General features: G+C 41.0%; 1 protein-coding gene across 8 annotated transcripts in view; it reads left to right on the top strand.

Moving 5' to 3' along the window:
• ARB2A (ARB2 cotranscriptional regulator A) overlaps positions 1 to 20,359 on the top strand; it is a 663,887-nt gene that overhangs the window by 40,444 nt on the left and 603,084 nt on the right. For 7 of the 8 annotated variants that reach the window (XM_073587648.1, XM_073587558.1, XM_073587597.1 and 4 more), the window contains 3 exons: positions 5,392 to 5,518; positions 18,316 to 18,417; positions 18,718 to 18,818. In XM_073587648.1, coding sequence (XP_073443749.1) covers positions 5,410 to 5,518; positions 18,316 to 18,417; positions 18,718 to 18,818 — 312 coding nt within the window. In that variant the 5' untranslated portion in view covers positions 5,392 to 5,409. The remainder of the gene's footprint in view (positions 1 to 5,391; positions 5,519 to 18,315; positions 18,418 to 18,717; positions 18,819 to 20,359) is intronic. The other variant, XM_073587607.1, reaches the window with a different exon arrangement.

Here is a 20,359-nt window from a genome sequence, read left to right as displayed (position 1 = left end):
CTGCGTTTAAAATCACATGCATTTTAAGAGTTAACATGGCTAGAAACTGGTTAAAACGCTTGCGCCTACAAAAAGCAAATGCTTGCAAAACGCATGATGCGTTTTTTTGCATGCGTTTCTATTTCGCATGAAGCGCAGCGCTAAAAACCGCGAATGTGAAAGTAGCCTAATCCAAATGCTTTCTAGCAAGCTTCAGACGGGCCTGGACATGTACTGGCTTAAGCAGGGGGACACGTCTGGCACTGCAAGATCTGAGTCCCTGGTGGCGTAGTGTTACTGATGGAAGCCTGTGTTACGGTGGTCCCAGCTCTATGCAGGTCATTCACTAGGTCCCCCCGTGTGGTTTTGGGAGTTTTGCTCACCATTCTTGTGATCATTTTGACCCTACGGGTTGAGATCTTGCGTGGAGCCCCAGATCGAGGGAAATTATCAGTGATCTTGTATGTCTTCGATTTTCTTATTATTGCTCCCACAGTTGATTTCATCACACCAAGCTGCTTGCCTATTGCAGACTCAGTCTTCCCAGCCTGGTGCAGAGCTACAATTTTGTTTCTGGTATCCTTCAACAGTTCTTTGGTCTTCACCATAGTGGAGTTTGGAGTGTGACTGTTTGAGATTGTGGACAGGTGTCTTTTATACTGATAACCAGTTCAAACAAGTGCCATTACTACAGGTAATGAGTGGAGGACAGAGGAGCCTCTTAAAGAAGTTGTTACAGGTCTGTGAGAGCCAGAAATCTTGCATGTTTTTAGGTGACCAAATACATATTTTCCACCATAATTTGAAAAATAAAGCTTGCCAAATCAGACAAGGTGATTTTCTGGATTTGTTTTCTCATTTTGACTCTCATAGTTGTGGTCTACCTATGATGTCAATTACAGGCCTCTCTCATCTTTTTAAGTGGGAGAACTTGCACAATTGGTGGCTGACTAAATACTTTTTTTTACCCCACTGTAAATTCAAGAGTGAAATATGTAATGGGGTCTGAATACTTTCCGTACCCACTGTAGATACTGAAACGTCTGCTTACTGGAGAGTGTTCACTTGGGTGGATGTTTTGAAGGGGTTTTTCTTCACCTTGAAAAGGATTCTGCAATCATCCACCACTGTCTTCCGTAGACGTCTAGGCCCATTTGAGTTCTTTTTTCACAGATGTACTAAACTGTTGTTTTGGCCACTCCAAACGGTCTTCTTTAACTGTACGCTGTGGGTCTGCAGGAAGTTTCCAAATGCAAATGCCACACCAGTAATCTGCTCCAGACCTTTTTAAACCGTAAATTTTATTAACCATTTGTGCCAAGCATTACATCGTATTGACATTAATTTCTTAATGAATAACACAATATTATAGGGAATTGGGGAAGGGAGGGAAAAAGGGGGAAGGTGGTGACACTACATTTACAATCCAGTCACATTCTCCAAGTGCGACTCTACATATTTACTTAACTACAGTATTTAAACGCTGCTCCAGACCTTTTACCTGTTTAATTGATGATGGAATAACCGGGGAATAGCCCATGCAGCCCATTGAATAGCTTCTGAGAAAATTTGTCCAGTTAAGTTTGGTCCCTTTAGGAAGAGGCAATTACATATTAAACAGCTGTAAATTCTAAACCCTTAGTCCAGTAAGAATATTTATGCCATAAAATTAAAGCTGAGAGCCTGCCTTTTAAGCCCATATTGATTTTGTAACTGTATCTTGAATATATTTTGGTAAATGGCTAAAATGCTAAAACTTGTGTCACTGTCCAAATATTTCTGCATTTTGCTGTCATTAGATGTTTGAGCTCAAGATCTTTCAACAACCCCAAAAATGCAGAACATGCAGCACTAGTTCGGCACTATATGGGCTCATGCACACGACTGATTATATCGGACAGGGGCTAGCTATGGTTTTCATGGATAGTCCTTGTACCCATTATTTACTATGGGGCTGTGCACATAGCCTATTATTTTTCTTTTTTTTTTTTCTCTGACCAAGTGGAGAGAGGGTAAAAATTCGTAGACGTCCCATTTCGATCCAAGTGTCAGATCAAAATCATCAATGCAAGTCTATGGGTCAGTGAAAAAATATCAGACTGCACTCAAATGACATCCAGGTGCAGTGCGATTTACAGACTGATAGAATGGAGAAATTAGAGAAACCTCTTCTTTTTTTTTTTTTTTTTGTCTGATTTAGACCTCCATCCTTAGGATCTTTGGATCATCATGGAGGGATGACTTATCCTTGAGATGGGCCATCCCTTTGCTAAGATGGGAACCTTTTTAAGAGCAATGTGGAGTTTATAAAACCTATTTTAATCTGCGTTCCCCTAACTATTCACTGTGATGGGCAATTACTGTTAGGCTTTGTGCACACGCTGCGGATTCTGCTGCGGTTCCGCAGCGTTTTTGGCCCTGCGGAACTGCAGCAGTTCCCCAGACATGGTACAGTACCATGTTACCCTATGGGTTTTAAAAACCGCTGTGCTCACGGTGCATTTTTTTTCCGCGCGGTTTTGCTGTGGTTTATAAACAGCAGCATGTCAATTGTTTCTGCAGATTCCACTGCGGTTTGGCACCTTTAACATAGTAGAGGTGTGAAACCGCAGGGAAAAACCGCAGACCAAACCGCAGGTCACTTTATCTGCGGTTTTACCTGCGGTTCCGTGCGGAAAAACCCGCAGGTGAATCCGCAGCGTGTGCACATAGCTTAAGGATTGCCTTTCAGTCGAGAGCTCCTCATTTAGATGTGAACTGTTTAATGCTCAAGTTTGGCCTTTTATATTTCAAACTCTCAAAGACTAGTAAATGGGAAGGAGAAGTTTTGATATTTTATTCTTGATACAAGAAAAACAGATGTAACAAGGGTTGTAAAAACGTTCGCATTGGAAAATAAGACGATTTTTCACATATAAGAAAAAAACCCTGATGTTTGAAATCGGCATTACAGATTTTGATCCTTTAAGTAAATTCTAGTAGCAGTACTGTAAGTTTAAACAGTCACGTTGGACTCCTGACATCCCGGACACCAGTGATGTCTGACCATACTCATCCACTATTATAGTCCCTGGTTTCCGTTGCGTTTTTTTAGCATTCTTTTAACCACCATTTGGAGGATTTTTTTTTTTTTTAAATGTTTTAGAATTTGAAGTCCCCCCTTTAAAAAAAAAAAAAAAAAAAAAAAAAAGTGTGACAGTTGGGATCTGTAGAATTTTTTTTCTTTATCCTTCCCCAAAGATGAAAAAATACTAGTTCTCTTTATTTCTTAGTATGAGTATATCTCCCGTCTCTTCTTGCTGAACTAAGAAATATTAAATCATTGTACAATACTCTTTTTCAAGCATGAAATATGAATTTTCTCATGAGTGCAGTTAAGCACTTCAGATTTTAATGTATCTCACAAATGGTGCTTGAAAGTTAACCATACATATCCTTTTGATTTTCCTATCTGGCCTTTTCTTATTTGGTTACTTTATTGCTTGGGAATAAGCATTGATTGGATGTCTCAACTTTTGTAGGAACACTTGGCTTTGCTTGATAGGGTGCACTTTCGTAAGTTACAAAATCACACGAGCAAATTTTAGTGGCATGATAAAAAGAGTGATTTTAAAAAAAGCAACTTTTTTGTATTACTTTTAGTAATTACCGTAACTAATTCTTTCATATAATCAATAGGGATATTGCTCTACACAAGCTGTTAGTAAGTACAAAAGTGTAATCCTCTCATGCCAATGTAGTAAATACATTTAAAATAGATTACTAGAGATTTTACTAACACAACTGAACTAAATAAAATTGTCTTTGTAGCTTAAGGTGCGTTATTACTGTACGACCCACAGCCATTAAATGACCGCCAATCGGCTACTTGTTTGCCGAATAATAAATCACTAATCACTAGTGATGAGCGATTGTCAACCCATTTACATTGGGGAACAAACGGTCGAGTTGGTAAGCCAAACATCCGACTCTCCATGACTCTGACCCCACAGCACCGGTCACTGCTGAGCATGTGCATAAAGTGCAGCCCAGATTCATCTCCACTAAAAATCAAGATCCTTAGATCAGGAACAGAACAGACATTTATAGGACATTTCATAACTTTACCAAATTCTTATGAGAAAATTTAGAGCACATCCTGCATTGTACTACTGAACCCAATTTATTATATATTTTAGGTCCATTTTATACCGACTCCACCAAAATGGACAACCACTCTGACTCTGAGCCCTGTTAGGAGCGCTCGTTCACATATAAATGATATGTCTTGCTTCTTATCTGCCTAGCCATACACAATATCGTTCAGCTATTTGTTCTTAGGGGGATTGTGTTAAGAAGCTACGAAGGATCCTATATCTCTTCTCATATTTTTCTAGGAAAAGTAAAATCTCCAGATATATGTTAGTTGGATGAAGCCACTGATCAAGTGATGCATATGTGGTCCTCCCAACACATGATGTAGTGTAAGAGAAGCATCGGCAGTTGGAATTTCAGCAATTTAATTCTTTTGTTTTCATGAAGTTTGGCAGAAGCTTTCTCCTCTCAATGAAAACTCCAAACTGAGTGCTCGTGCCTATGGGGGATCGGAAGAGATACTGTCTGGAAAGCAAGCACTTGACTGGCAGATATCCTTGTATATGATCAGCTTTAGACATCTGGAGGCATCCATAGTCATTACAATGGGATCCATTGGCATCTTATAGTGCAATATGCTTTGTTTCATTTCATTGTAAGAGTATTTATTCTTTTTCTACATGGCTTTCTAAGAGACTATACTTTCAAGGTAGAAATCGCCAAAAGCGATATGTGTACAGATGCCGAGCAGACAACGAATACTTGGAGATTTGACCCAGTTGTTAAAAATAGTCTATTCTGATTTGAAATCCATAAAATCAACATTTGGTGATTCTTTTTATACCCTAAGCCATTTAAAGTCAATTTTTCACTTTTAGAAGAATGTTGTCCACCGTGAAAAATCACAAAATCAGATAGTTCTCGCCCTCCCCAGGTCCAAGGCTGGCTCTCCACTGCTGCTCTGGTCTCTGTTTTGGCTGCTTAAGTAACATCTTGTCAACTGCTGACCTCACCGCTGCAACCACTCATTTAGCTCAACAACTTGTCTCAGGTAGATGGGGAAAGCCATTGGGCTCAGTGTTTGGCTGCAGTGGTGTTATGAGCTGTCAATGTGATGTAACTGCTGCAGCTAAACACCGAGACCTGAGTCTAGACCTGTAGCGGGGAGGGTGAGTACCCTCTGATATGTTATTTTACATAATGGGCAATATTTAGGCTCTACATTTCTGAAAGTGGAAAATTGGTTAATATTAAGCCTGACAAAATACAAATCTGCATTACAGATGTAACCTAAAATAATGAAAAGACTGACGCTGTTTGTTTTTATTGAATCTGCAGGAGTGCTAAAGAAGGTTGATGTCCAATTTCTCCTCATTATTGGTCTTCTTGTTTGTTGATTTAAGTATGGCACAACTCCAACAAGGAGGAGGTCCAGATGAAAAAGAAAAGACAACAGCATTGAAAGGTAGTATATATTTCATTTTTTTTGTCTATTTTTTCCACAGGACAGATATACATTTTTTCTAAAGTGAGATTAAAATACAGATGAGTTTTCTATATGATTAGACTAAAGATGTGTGCGACAGGGTAAATAATAAGGGTTGGTTGACTCCTAAAGTTCTTGGTTTTTGTTTTTTTGTTTTTTTTCTAGAGGGGTTCCCAACATTATGGCTGTACCCATGTCGCAGAAATGCATTTTCGCAACTCCCCGCCGCGGGTAAAACGCATAAAAATTTGCATGCATTTTCCCGCAAAACACAAGTGTTTTGCAAGCATTTTTAGCTTGCAGAATGCTAGCGCTTTTCCAAGTGATTTGAAGCATCGCTTAAAAATGTGATTGACAGGTTGATCACACTTGCATAGTGCTTGACAAGTGTGACCAACTTTTTACTATTGATGCTGACTATGCAGCATCAATAGTAAAAGATAGAAGAATGTTAAAAATAATAAAAAAAAAATAAATAAATATGGATATACTCGCCTCCTGGCGGCCCCCGATCTACTCAGCGGTGATCCCGGTCCTTGCGCTGCCAGCAAGTTCCGTTCCCAGGCATGCTTTGAGAGAATGACCTTTGATGACGTAGCGGTCGCGTGACCGCAACATCTTAAGAGGTCATTATCTCAGAACACGCCTGGGAAGGGAACTTGCCGGCAGCGCCGCTGAGGAAAAATCAGTGTCAATGTCCAAGGGTCTCAAACCAAAAATCATAGAAAAAACCCTAAAATCAATACTTTATTGTTAAAAGACCCAAAAAGGTCACACCACAAGGTGAACACAAGGTAAGCGATTTTCTTTATCGGTAAGCGCATTCTAATGACGGGGCTTGGGTGGGATTTGTTATACCCCCTATGACAGCGCCGCTGAGGACTCTGGGGGCCGACAGAGGGTGAGTATATCCCTATTTTTTATTTTAATTTAGTTTTTTACAGGAATATGGTACCCAGGGCATGGAGGAGCCACATGCGTGAACTGAGCGTTTCAATGCAACCCTATGGCGGCGGAATGGCCACGATTCCGCAAAATTAATGGATATGCTGCGGATTTTTCCGCTATGCGATTCTGCAGCGGAAAAATCCGCAGCATGGGCACAGCAACTGCGGAATCCCATAGGATTGCATGGGATGCGTTTTGTTAGCGTTTTTTTAAGCATTTCCGCAACGGCAAAAACACGGCCGATACGCTTAAAAAAACGCAACGTGGGCACATAGCGTAAAAGTTATCACCTACTCAGACTGTGGGGTTTATCCACACATTGTATATCCACTGTGTGCATTTTGTTGCAGAAATCCTGGTAATATTTCACACTCTGCTTTTCAAAGCAAATCCACAGTGACCCAGCATAAATGAATCTGCAGAGAAAATGATGAAGTCTCATCCACAATGCTCGTACCGTAGTACATATTGCAAATCTTCTGCCTGCCCAACTCATGTGGATCACCCCTTAGGGTTTGTGGACACAGGATTTAGTCCTCATTCAGACATTACCTTTATTCTCAGAAGTGAAAAACTTGACCAAATTCTATCAGTATTTTGGATCAGATTATAAGCTGTTACTATTAGGATTTACCGTAATCAATTTCTGCACTGAACTCCCAGGGTAGAAACAAGCAAAGCAAGCAAAAAATAAACCCTTGCAAACAAAACACATACCGTATATACTCGAGTATAAGTCGATCCGAGTATTTGTCGACCCCCCTAATTTTGCCACAAAAAACTGGGAGAACTTATTGACTCGAGTATAAGTCTAGGGTGGGAAATGCTCCATAGATTATTCCCCCATATGGTGTCCTCAGAAGAAGCTCCATAGATTGTTCCCCCATATGCTGCCCCCATAAATAGCTCCATAGATCGTTCCCCCATATGCTGCCCCCATAAATAGCTCCATAGATTGTTCCCCCATATGCTGCCCCCATAAATAGCTCCATAGATTGTTCCCTCATATGCTGCCCCCATAAATAGCTCCATAGATTGTTCCCCCATAAATAGCTCCATAGATTGTTCCCTCATATGCTGCCCCCATAAATAGCTCCATAGGTTGTTCCCTCATATGCTGCCCCCATAAATAGCTCCTTAGATTGTTCCCCCATATGCTGCCCCCATGCTGCTGCTGCATGTAAAAATAAAAAAATGACATACTCACCTCTCCGTTGCTGGGTGTCAGATTCTTACCTGTCCTGCGTCCATGGCTGCTCACCGCTATCTGCACGTCATCAGTCAGTGACGTTCAGACTGCAGGGGGCGCGGCGCGCACTAACCACGTCACCGCGCCCTCTGCTGTCTGAAGTCACTGACCGATGACAGACAGCAGCAAGCAGCCATGGACGCAGGACAGGTGAGTATCGCTATACTTACCCGTCCTGACGCTGTCGCTTGAGTCCCCAGCTTCTCCGCGCTCTCTCTTCCTGCATTCAGCGGTCTTGTGATACTGCTCATTAATATGTGCATATTCATGAGTTTTAATGAGCGGCACCACGTGACCGCTGAAGGCAGGACAGAGAGCACGGGGAGAAGCTGGGGGCTCAAGAGACAGCGTCAGGGCGGGTAAGTATGACCTGACACCCCCGCCCCCCCCTCCCCCTCTGACCCCCTTTGTATATGACTCGAATATAAGACGAGAGGGGGACTTTCAGCCCAATTTTTTGGGCTGAAAATCTCGACTTACATTCGAGTATATACGGTAGTTGGTATTGCCATGTTTGTAATGATATGTACTAAATATGTATATTCGTTTTCCTACATGGCGAACGCCATTAAAAAAAAAAAAAGGCAGAATTGCTGTTTTGCAAACAAAAATAAAATCATGTCTGTTGCAATGTTGTGACCCCCTAAAAATCTCAATATCTCTCTCTCTATATCTCTCTCTCTATATCTCTCTCTCTATATCTCTCTCTCTCTGTCTCTCTCTCTATCTCTCTCTATATCTCTCTCTATATCTCTCTATCTCTCTCTCTATAGCTCTCTCTTTCTCTATATATCTTTCTCTCTCTCTCTCTCTATATCTCACTCTATATCTCACTATCTATCTATGTGTATATGTGTGTGTGTGTATATATATATATATATATATATATATATATATATATATATATATATATATATATATATATTATAGAGTTTTCTTTATTTTCATGACTATGAAAATTGTAGATTCACTCTGAAGGCATCAAAACTATGAATTTACACATGTGGAAATATATAATTAACTAAAGTGTGAAACAGCTGAAAATATGTCTTATATTCTAGGTTCTTCAAAGTAGCCACCTTTTGCTTTGATTACTGCTTTGCACACTCTAGGCATTCTCTTTATGAGCATCAAGAGGTAGTCACTGGAAATGGTCTTCCAACAGTCTTGAAGGAGTTACCAGAGATGCTTGGCACTTGTTGGCCCTTTTGCCTTCACTCTGCGGTCCAGCTCACCCCAAACCATCTCGATTGGGTTCAGGTCTAGTGACTGTGGAGGCTAGATCATCTGGCGTAGCACCCCATCACTCTCCTTCTTGGTCAAATAGCCCTTACACAGCCTGGAGGTGTGTTTGGGGTCATTGTCCTGTTGAAAAATAAATGATGGTCCAACTAAACGCAAACCTGATGGAATAGCATGCCGCTTCAAGATGCTGTGGTAGCCATGCTGGTTCAGTATGCCTTCAGTTTTGAATAAATCCCCAACAGTGTCACCAGCAAAGCACCCCCACACCATCACACCTCCTCCTCCATGCTTCACGGTGGGAACCAGGCATATAGAATCCATCCGTTCACCTTTTCTGCGTCGCACAAAGACACAGTGGTTGGAACCAAAGATCTCAAATTTGGACTCATCAGATCAAAGCACAGATTTCCACTGGTCTAATGTCCATTCCTTGTGTTCTTTAGCCCAAACAAGTCTCATCTGCCTGTTTCCTGTCCTTAGCAATGGTTTCCTAGAAGCTATTTTACCATGAAGGCCTGCTGCACAAAGTCTCCTCTTAACAGTTGTTGTAGAGATGTGTCTGCTGCTAGAACTCTGTGTGGCATTGACCTGGTCTCTAATCTGAGCTGCTGTTAACCTGCGATTTTCTGAGGCTGGTGACTCGGATGAACTTATCCTCCGCAGCAGAGGTGACTCTTGGTCTTCCTTTCCTGGGGTGGTCCTCACGTGAGCCAGTTTCTTTGTAGCACTTGATCATTTTTGCCACTGCACTTGGGGACACTTTCAAAGTTTTCCCAATTTTTCGGACTAACTGACCTTCATTTCTTAAAGTAATGATGGCCACTCGTTTTTCATTACTTAGCTGCTTTTTCTTGCCATAATACAAATTCTAACAGTCTATTCAGTAGGACTATCAGCTGTGTATCCACCAGACTTCTGCACAACACAACTGATTGTCCCAACCCCATTTATAAGGCAAGAAATCCCACTTATTAAACCTGACAGGGCACACCTGTGAAGTGAAAACCATTTCTGGTGACTACCTCTTGAAGCTCATCAAGAGAATGCCAAGAATGTGCAAAGCAGTAATCAAAACAAAAGGTGGCTACTTTGAAGAACCTGGAATATAAGACATATTTTCAGTTGTTTCACACTTTTTTGTTAATTATGTAATTCCACATGTGCTAATTCATAGTTTTGATGCCTTCAGAGTGAATCTACAATTTTCATAGTCATGAAAATAAAGAAAACTCTTTGAATGAGAAGGTGTGTCCAAACTTTTGGTCTGTACTGTATCTCTCTCTCTCTGTCTGTCTGTGTGTATGTATATATATCTGGGCTGTGGAGTCGGAGTCGGAGTCGTGGAGTCGGTGCTCATTTTGGTGGAGTCGGAGTTGGAGTCGGTATAAAATGGACCAACTCCGACTAATAAAATATATAATAAATTGGGTACAGTAATTCAATGCAGGATGTGCTGAATATTTTTTCATAGGAGTTTGGGAAAGTTATGGAATGTCCTATAAATGGCTGTTATATTCCTGATCTAAGGCTACATTCACACACAGCGTTTTTCCTGTATTTTTTGAGGATACGTTTTTCAGCTGCAAAAGCTGATCATCTTTTTAAAAAACTGCATCACCTGAAAGGTTTTTGAGCTCATAGATAATGTTTTCAATAGCAAAAGCAGATTAGAAATCTGCTCTATCTATCCATTTATCCATATCTGTCTATCCATATCGTATCTGTACCGAAAAGAATGAAAACCGGGTAGTACACCAATATATATTCTGTTCTATCTAAATATCTTGATTATTGGATCATAAAAATGATTAAATGTCTGAGGTTCACATTGTACTACAATAAATTTTTCACTTAAATATAAGCAATATGTGTGGGAGTCGGAGTTGGAGTCGGTGTAAGGGAAATTGAGGAGTCGGAGTCGCAGGTTTGGCTTACCGACTCCACAGCCTATATATATATATATATATATATATATACAGTGCCTACAAGTAGTATTCAACCCCCTGCAGATTTAGCAGGTTTACACATTCGGAATTAACTTGGCATTGTGACATTTGGACCGTAGATCAGCCTGGAAGTGTGAAATGCACTGCAGCAAAAAAGAATGTTATTTCTTTGTTTAATTTTTTTTTAAATTGTGAAAAGTTTATTCAGAGGGTCATTTATTATTCAACCCTTCAAACCACCAGAATTCTGTTTGGTTCCCCTAAAGTATTAAGAAGTATTTCAGGCACAAAGAACAATGAGCTTCACATGTTTGGATTAATTATCTCTTTTTCCAGCCTTTTCTGACTATTTAAGACCCTCCCCAAACTTGTGAACAGCACTCATACATGGTCAACATGGGAAAGACAAAGGAGCATTCCAAGGCCATCAGAGACAAGATCGTGGAGGGTCACAAGGCTGGCAAGGGGTACAAAACCCTTTCCAAGGAGTTGGGCCTACCTGTCTCCACTGTTGGGAGCATCATCCGGAAGTGGAAGGCTTATGGAACTACTGTTAGCCTTCCACGGCCTGGACAGCCTTTGAAAGTTTCCTCCCGTGCCGAGGCCAGGCTTGTCCGAAGAGTCAAGGCTAACCCAAGGACAACAAGGAAGGAGCTCCGGGAAGATCTCATGGCAGTGGGGACATTGGTTTCAGTCAATACCATAAGTAACGTACTCCACCGCAATGGTCTCCGTTCCAGACGAGCCCGTAAGGTACCTTTACTTTCAAAGCGTCATGTCAAGGCTCGTCTACAGTTTGCTCATGATCACTTGGAGGACTCTGAGACAGACTGGTTCAAGGTTCTCTGGTCTGATGAGACCAAGATCGAGATCTTTGGTGCCAACCACACACGTGACGTTTGGAGACTGGATGGCACTGCATACGACCCCAAGAATACCATCCCTACAGTCAAGCATGGTGGTGGCAGCATCATGCTGTGGGGCTGTTTCTCAGCCAAGGGGCCTGGCCATCTGGTCCGCATCCATGGGAAGATGGATAGCACGGCCTACCTGGAGATTTTGGCCAAGAACCTCCGCTCCTCCATCAAGGATCTTAAGATGGGTCGTCATTTCATCTTCCAACAAGACAACAACCCAAAGCACACAGCCAAGAAAACCAAGGCCTGGTTCAAGAGGCAAAAAATCAAGGTGTTGGAGTGGCCTAGTCAGTCTCCTGACCTTAACCCAATTGAAAACTTGTGGAAGGAGCTCAAGATTAAAGTCCACATGAGACACCCAAAGAACCTAGATAACTTGGAGAAGATCTGCATGGAGGAGTGGGCCAAGATAACTCCAGAGACCTGTGCCGGCCTGATCAGGTCTTATAAAAGACGATTATTAGCTGTAATTGCAAACAAGGGTTATTCCACATAATATTAAACCTAGGGGTTGAATAATAATTGACCCACACTTTTATGTTTAAAATTTATTAAAATTTAACTGAGCAACATAACTTTTTGGTTTGTAAGATTTATGCATCTGTTAATAAATCCTGCTCTTGTGTGAAGTTTGAAGGCTCTAACTTATTTGCATCTTATCAAACCTGCTAAATCTGCAGGGGGTTGAATACTACTTGTAGGCACTGTATATATATATATATATATATATATATATATATATATATATATATATATATATATATATATATATATTTATTATATTTGTGTATCTATATATCTATATGTCTATCTGTGTGTGTGTGTGTATGTATATATATATATATATATATATATATATATATATATATATATATATATATATATATATATATATATATATATATATATATATATATATTATACATCTATCGGGGAGGCAAACCTACCAAATCTGCTTTGTGTGATGGTGCTGCTAATGCTGCATTGTATTGGGCGGCACCAGAGGGACTGGATGTGGGTTCATTTCCAGATGCACATATAGGACTGTGTGTATTTACTTTTGAAAAGTAATTACCATACATTTTCTTTTGGCTCTCAAAATATTTTCCTTCTGCTTGTTAATCCTCAGCGCTGTGTAACTCCCTCTATAACCACCCGCATTCGGTTACATACATAGCTACATAATACAAGGTTATACCTGGCATGCGGAGACATGGGAAATCTCCACAAATGTGCTGTGGAAATGATTTCTCATTTAGTTTCTGCTATGCATTTAATTACAGAAGACTGAGAAAATGTGCGGCGCTGTGATAGAAGTCAATCAGATGAACCTGGGGAAACTAATCTGCTCATGGTATACTTATTATTGCAGCCATTGTAAGTCTTAGTAGGATTTAGTCAGTTCAGTGGGTCAAGTGCAGATTTCTTTCGTGTTCTGATGTAGTTTTCTCAGTCTAATCAGTACAAATATGGTGTAATCTTGTTTCTCTTTTAATGAGTCATTGGCCTTTTCTGAACCAAAACCATCTTGAGCATTTTATCTTTACCTCAAGGTGTGTTATTTATTCTACATCACAAAGCTGCTGTTTTTGGAGCCCATTATGAGCTGAAGGAACGTGTTTCCTTACTGGATCTAAATGGAGAGAAGTTTGGTACTTTTTGTGTCTGGAGTATAGATCAAGGGGGCCGCAGTCGCTCACTCATGGTAACACGCTCACAGCAGGAAATAATTTAAAGAAAGGGGTTGTCTCATCTTGTTAAATGGGTAAAATTGCAAAGTGCTTCTAAATATAATCAACTTTGTTCTTAATAGTGGGACGATTTTCAATAATTATAGTTTACAGTTCTTTGCCTCTGTCACTAGCCACCTCAGTATCTTTCAGAGGTGGCCGCTTTCCTGATCAAGAAGCGCTCGTTTACAAGGGTTTTGTTTAGAGCTTGCAAGTATTGTATTGAGGCCGACCAGCTTCATTGCCCTTGTATTCCTCCGAAGCTGCCTCGGCTTGCAGCTTGTAAGAGCCCAAAGTTCGGGCCAGTGGTGCCACCATGCCTCTGGTCCAAATTGTTAATCTTCATTAGCACACGTTCCCTCGGAAGCAAAAAGCCAGGGGCAGAGGAGCATTTTGCTCCTGCACAAAGAACATAAGAATGACCATTTTAAGAAATTTAAACATATTAGTCTCTATTATTTTAATCACCTTAACTTAACATGTTTAAAGTTTCTCCAAAATTGGTTCATAGCTCCAAAATGAAATTACATTTCAGAGGTAGACTCCCCAAATTACTATAAACGTCAAACTCAGACCCCCAAATTTTACACTACTGTTCAAAAGTTTAGGGTCACTTAGAAATTTCCTTATTTTTGAAAGAAAAGCACAGTTTTTTTCCAATGAAGCTAACATTAAATGATTGAGAAATACACATAAATACATTGTTAATGTGGTAAATGACTATTCTAGCTGCAAACGTCTGGTTTGTAATGCAATATCTTCATAGTTGTATAGAGGCTCATTTCCAACAACCATCACGCCAGTGTTCTTATGGTACTTTATGTTTGCTAACTGTGTAAGAAGGCTAATGGATGGTTAGAATACCCTTGAAAACCATTGTGCAAGTATGTTAGTACAGCTGAAACCAGTTTGGCTGATTAGAGAAGCTATAAACCTGGCATTCCTTTGAGCTAGTTGAGAACCTGGAGCATTACATTTGTTGGTTCCATTAAACTCTCAAAATGGCCAGAAAAAAAGAACCTTCATGTGAAACTCGACAGTCTATTCTTGTTCTTAGAAATGAAGGCTATTCCATTTGAGAAATTGCCAAGAAACTGAAGCTTTCCTACAACGATGCGTACTACTCCCTTCAGAGGAGAGCATAAACAGGCTCTAACCAGAGTGGAAAGAGAAGTGGGAGGCCCTGCTGCACAACTGAGCAACAAGACAAGTGCCGTATATGCTCGTGTATAAGCCGACCCCCCCCCCCCCCCAATTTTGCCACAGAAGACTTGGAAAACTTATTGACTCGCGTATAAGCCTAGGGTGGAAAATGCAGCAGCTACTGGTAAATTTCAAAGATAAAAATAGATACCAATAAAAGTAAAATTAATTGAGACATCAGTAGGTTAAATGTTTTTGAATATCCATATTGAATCAGGAGCCCCATATAATGCTCCATACAGTTCATGATGGGCCCCATAAGATGCTCCATACAAAATACACCCCATATAATGCTGCACAAAGGTTAATAATGCTCCATAGAATAATATGCCCCATATAATGCTCCATAAAGGTTATGCCCCCATAAGATGCTCCATAGATTATGCCCCCATAAGATGCTCCATAGATTATGCCCCCATATGCTGCCCCATAGAATATACCCCCATATGCTGCTCCATAGAATATGCCCCCATAGGATATGCCCCCATATGCTGCACCATAGGATATGCTGCTCCATAGGATATGCCCCCATAGGATATGCCCCCATATGCTGCTCCATAGAATATGCCCCCATATGCTGCCCCATAAAATGCTCCATATATTATGCCCCCATATGCTGCTGCAAAAAAAATGCCATACTCACCTCTCCTGCTCAGGACCTCACCTGTCTGGGGGCCATCGCTGCTCACTGCTGTTTGCCATGTCGTCTGTCAGTGACGTTCAGGCAGCAGAGTGCACGGCATGCACTAACCACAATACCGCGCCCCCTGCTGCCTAAATGTCACAGACAGAGGATGCAGCAGACAGCGGTGAGCAGCGATGGACCGGGGGACAGGTGAATATCGCTATACTTGCCTCCCTTGGCGCGGTCTCTGCAGCGGCAGCATCGCTACTCCACAGTCTCCCTTCCTGCCTTCATCATGAGTTTAATGAGCGGTACCATGTGACCGCTGAAGGCAGGAAGGGAGACCATGGAGAAGCGGGGGAGCTGCAGAGACCATGCCAGGGGAGGTAAGTATGATCTGACACCCCTGCTCCCCCTCCCCCGCCGACCCCCAGCTATATGACTCGTGTATAAGCCGAGGGGGGGGACTTTCAGCCCCAAAAAATGGGCTGAAAATCTCGGTTTATACAAGAGTATATACGGTACATCAGAGTCTGTAGTTTGAGAAATCGACGCCTCACAGGTCCTCAACTGGCAGCTTCATTAAATAGGACACACAAAGCACCAGTGTCAACGTCTACAGTGAAGAGACGACTCCGGGATGCTGGCCTTCAGGTAAGAGTGGAAAAAAAAAAAGCCATATCTGAGACTGGCTAATAAAAGGAAAAGAATAATATGGGCAAAAGAACACAGACATTGGACAGAGGATGATTGGAAAAAAGTGTTATGGACAGTCGAATCCAAGTTTGAGGTGTTTAGATCACACAGAAGAACATTTGTGAGATGTAGAACAACTGAAAAGATGCTGGAAGAGTGCCTGATGCCATCTGTCAAGCATGGTGGAGGTAATGTGATGGTCTGGGGTTGCTTTGGTGCTGGTAAAGTGGGAGATTTGTGCAAGGTAAAAGGGATTTTGAATAAGGAAGGCTATCACTCCATTTTGCAACGCCATGCCACACCCTGTGGACAGCGGTTAATTGGAGCCAGTTTCATCCTACAACAGGACAATGAGCCAAAGCACACCTCCAAATAATGCAAAACTATTTAGGGAAGAAGCAGGCAGCTGTTATCCTATCTGTAATGGAGTGGTACACAAAAAGTGCCCATCAAGCCAAACCATCTTGTGGGAGGGGCTTCTGGAAGCATGGGGGCTAAATTTCTCCAGATTACATCAGCAAATTAACTGCTAGAATTCCAAAGGTCTGCAATGCTGGAATTGCTGCAAAGGGAGCATTCTTTGACGAAAGCAAAGTTTGAAGAAGAAAATTATTATTTCATGTAAAAATCTTTGTTTTCGAACCTTGTCAATGTCTGGACTAGATTTTAAATTCATTTGGAAACTCATTTGATTAATAAAAGTATGAGTTTTCATGGGAAACACAAAATTGTCTGGGTGACCCTAAACTTTTGAACAGTAGTGTAGATTATGAACCCAACTGGATCGTTACTCATCTCTGACTCCTCCTTAGGCCAGTGTCTGATGTCCAACATTCATGATCGTAGTATGGACTCCAAAATCCAGATCATCAGCAGATCTCCTGCCCTGAACTCAACAGCCTCCGGTATACATGTGAGTTTGGGACAGTGGACCAGCTGACGACTCTGATTTCGCAGTCCATTTCTCAGATTATAAATGCTGGATGTATGAAACTAAGCTTAACCAGATCCTTTGTGTCCTCCAGCCACCAGTCTTCCATAAGCCACTCAAGATGCTTTGTGCTTTGTCAATACTTGCTATAAAATTCTCTGCCAAAATGCTGGAAAGTTTAAAAGTTGTCATTCTCTGAAGTTGCTTCACATGTTGAACTGTTGATATATCCCAGCCCATATATTAAAAACCTCACCATATCATTATACTACGTCTGTCAAACATTACGGTTGACTCTGTATTTGGGCGTGAGAAGTTTTGGATCTTAAACCTGTCGGTGAAGTCTTATTGATAATTGCTGACAATCCAGTCTTCCTGTGCTCTTTCTTATTTGGGCAGTTTCAGGACTGAGCTAACTTTACACTTTAGGCCAAAAATCCATATATAACTTTCAATATATGTGAATGAGATTTCACAGACTTCCTTAAACTTTGCTTACTGTCTATTTTCAAATCCACACCCCACCCAGTTTGTCCAGAATTTTCTCTTCTGTATTCGAAGGAGACATTACCCATTTATAATTAAAGGGTGATAGAATTTGCCTCTAACACATGTAAAAGAAAACTAGGAAGCAGAAAAAAGCACAATAGGGTCTTACCTGGTTGATAAAGATATACGGTAAATAAGATTATGCTGACCTGGTGAGGTTGTGTTCACACAACGATGAAGGCATAAAATCCCAGCTGCAGCATGTCCACGGGTCCTCGGATCAGAACATTTGTATAGAAAAAGCAAATTGTGGATGTTCTGCGCTGATGGTGGGTAGAATGGTACATCCAGGCACACACATGTAGGTTTGCGGTTTTTTTTTTTGTCTATGCGTTTTGAAGTATACATACTTCTTCAGGACAAAAAAAATACATAACTGTTTGTATACTTGGATCTACCATTCTGCCCCCCTAGCAGTGCGGAATATCCACAACTCCCTTTTTCTATATAACACATGTAGACTATGCTGCTGATTTCACGCTATCTAAATAGCACAAAATATATGCCGTGTACTGGGTGCGTTCAGACCTTCTACATTACTTTAACATGATTTGGACATAAATGTTAAAGTACTAGCCAACGAGCCATTTTTGTAAGATTGAAATGCCTATCCCGTACCCAGAGACCGGATGGCATTTCCTGTGGGGTTCAGAAATCCTAGCGTTGTATTAGAAGTATATGGTTTATGTTGTTTTTTTTTGTTTTTGTTTTTGTTTTTTTTGCTTCTTTTTATTCAGATCTCCTTTCTCGAATAGATTTAGATGAACTGATGAAAAAAGACGAACCTCCTCTTGAATTTCCTGATACCTTGGAAGGTTTTGAATATGCCTTTAATGAAAGTAAGTTTTATGCAGACAACTTTTTAATTTTTCCAGTATTTTTTCTGGTAAATTACATGGCACAAAATAAATGTTGTTGAAAGCAAAAGTCAAAGGTGTATGATTCTTCCTGGCATTCTGCAGCCTCTTATATCTTCCCAAACAATAACACCCCTCACTTGCCTTACTGACACGTCTGATGTTCTTCATAGCCTGAAATTACAATATTAAATGGCACGTGATCCCGTACATATGTGATGGTGTTTTATTTCATTAGTAATAAATATGCTGTTAGCTCACTTATCCTGTCTTTTGGTGTAGATGGTCAGCTGAGACATATCAAGACTGGAGAACCATTTATTTTCAACTATCGAGAAGACCTGCATAGGTGGAACCAGAAGCGTTACGAGGCTCTTGGAGAGGTACGTTGTCATGGAGGAACTCCCATATAACAGTACCCAAAGGCCGATCTGCATGTCTGAGTGAATCACAATATCATAGGCATATTTATACTTTATATTACTAGTCTGTATTGTTAAACACAAGAAGGTATGTTGTGAAGGGACTTAAAATATATACATACTACATGCATAGATTTAAAGGGAACGTGACCACAAAATATATTTCTATTAACTAGTTACAGCTCTGAAATCCTCATGTAAAACTGATTTCAAGCAACCTCAATGTTAATGAAAAGTTGCCATTTTAATGTTGTGATGCCACATACTCTACTTAGACTAGACGGGCACTTAGTGGTGAGTAGCCCAGCCAGCCAGTATCCCATTTCCAGAGGTGTGGTTATAGTGATGAGCCGGCCACTAGTGGGACTAAGGGACATACGGAGAACTTGTGCCTATAGGCCAGCTGTAGTACTTGCCGGTTCAGCACTATAACAGCAGCTCATCACTTCTGCTGTGAGATCAGAGGATAGTGCTCAGTCAGTCAAATTCCAGGTCTGCATAGTGTAATGCCAGGGTAGTGGCATTTAGGCAGATCAATGTTTATGCCCATAGTCATGGTGGCCGCTGCGTATTTGTGTGGTTTAGGAAGCAGGCGGTAGGGCACTGCATAGACTGTTTCCATTCCTTCGTGCACATGATGTTGGCTGGGTTGCTCAGCAGTAAGTGCTCGATTTCCGACTAAGAGAAACAAGGTAACAGCAAGCTCAATAGGGTTTTATTCGATGAACAAATTTGCATGGGTGAGGTGTACGTTGCTCAACTTTTGGGGTTGGTAAACCCACAAGTTTGGAATTGAGGATTAACTGCTGCTGAAGTACCCTCCGGTCCGGAGATCCTGCCGTATATGGCTAATAGTGGGAGGATAGCAGTAGTAGTCTGCCCTGCTCATGCAATTCCAGAGTACATTGTACATGATTCATCAGGAGAACCACAATATTTAGTAAAACTTAAATAGTTTCCCGAGGTAGCTAATCATTGTAATTAGAATATGCAGCACCACAAGATTAAAACGCTGATTTTACAATTATGCTGGCAACTTTTCCTTAAAGGTCGTCTGTCAGTAGAATTTACCCCCCCCCCCCAAGCCATCTATATGGACATTCAGGTCATAGAAAGTTGAATAAAATGATACCTTGATATCTGCAATCCCTTGTCTTGTTTCAGCGAAATCCATGGTTTTTTCTTATATACCGTATATTTACTGTTAAAATCTATGGGCCGGACACTGGTCATCCTGAGAATCTGGCGCTTGAGAGTATTTTAAATGAAAGAGGAAGTTATCAGTGTAAGGCATGAAACTGAAAGAGTACAACCGAACTTTGTCTACTTACAAATGCATTCACTGCAGCTCTCACAGCTCTGCTGTATTACAACAGTATTGCAGCCCTGACTGCCTGAGATGGAAGCGGAAGCTGAGAGTAACCTCCAGATGTGTCAGGTATAACACACAGCTCTGCAGTGAGATCAGGAGAGAAGAGAGTGGCCATTACATCTCACACTGG

The sequence above is a fragment of the Dendrobates tinctorius genome, unplaced genomic scaffold (genome assembly GCF_039654945.1).
Source record: "Dendrobates tinctorius isolate UK_male_01 unplaced genomic scaffold, ASM3965494v1 ptg000003l, whole genome shotgun sequence".
In the NCBI taxonomy this organism is placed as follows: domain Eukaryota; kingdom Metazoa; phylum Chordata; class Amphibia; order Anura; family Dendrobatidae; genus Dendrobates; species Dendrobates tinctorius.
This window is presented reverse-complemented; position numbering and strand designations above follow the sequence as displayed.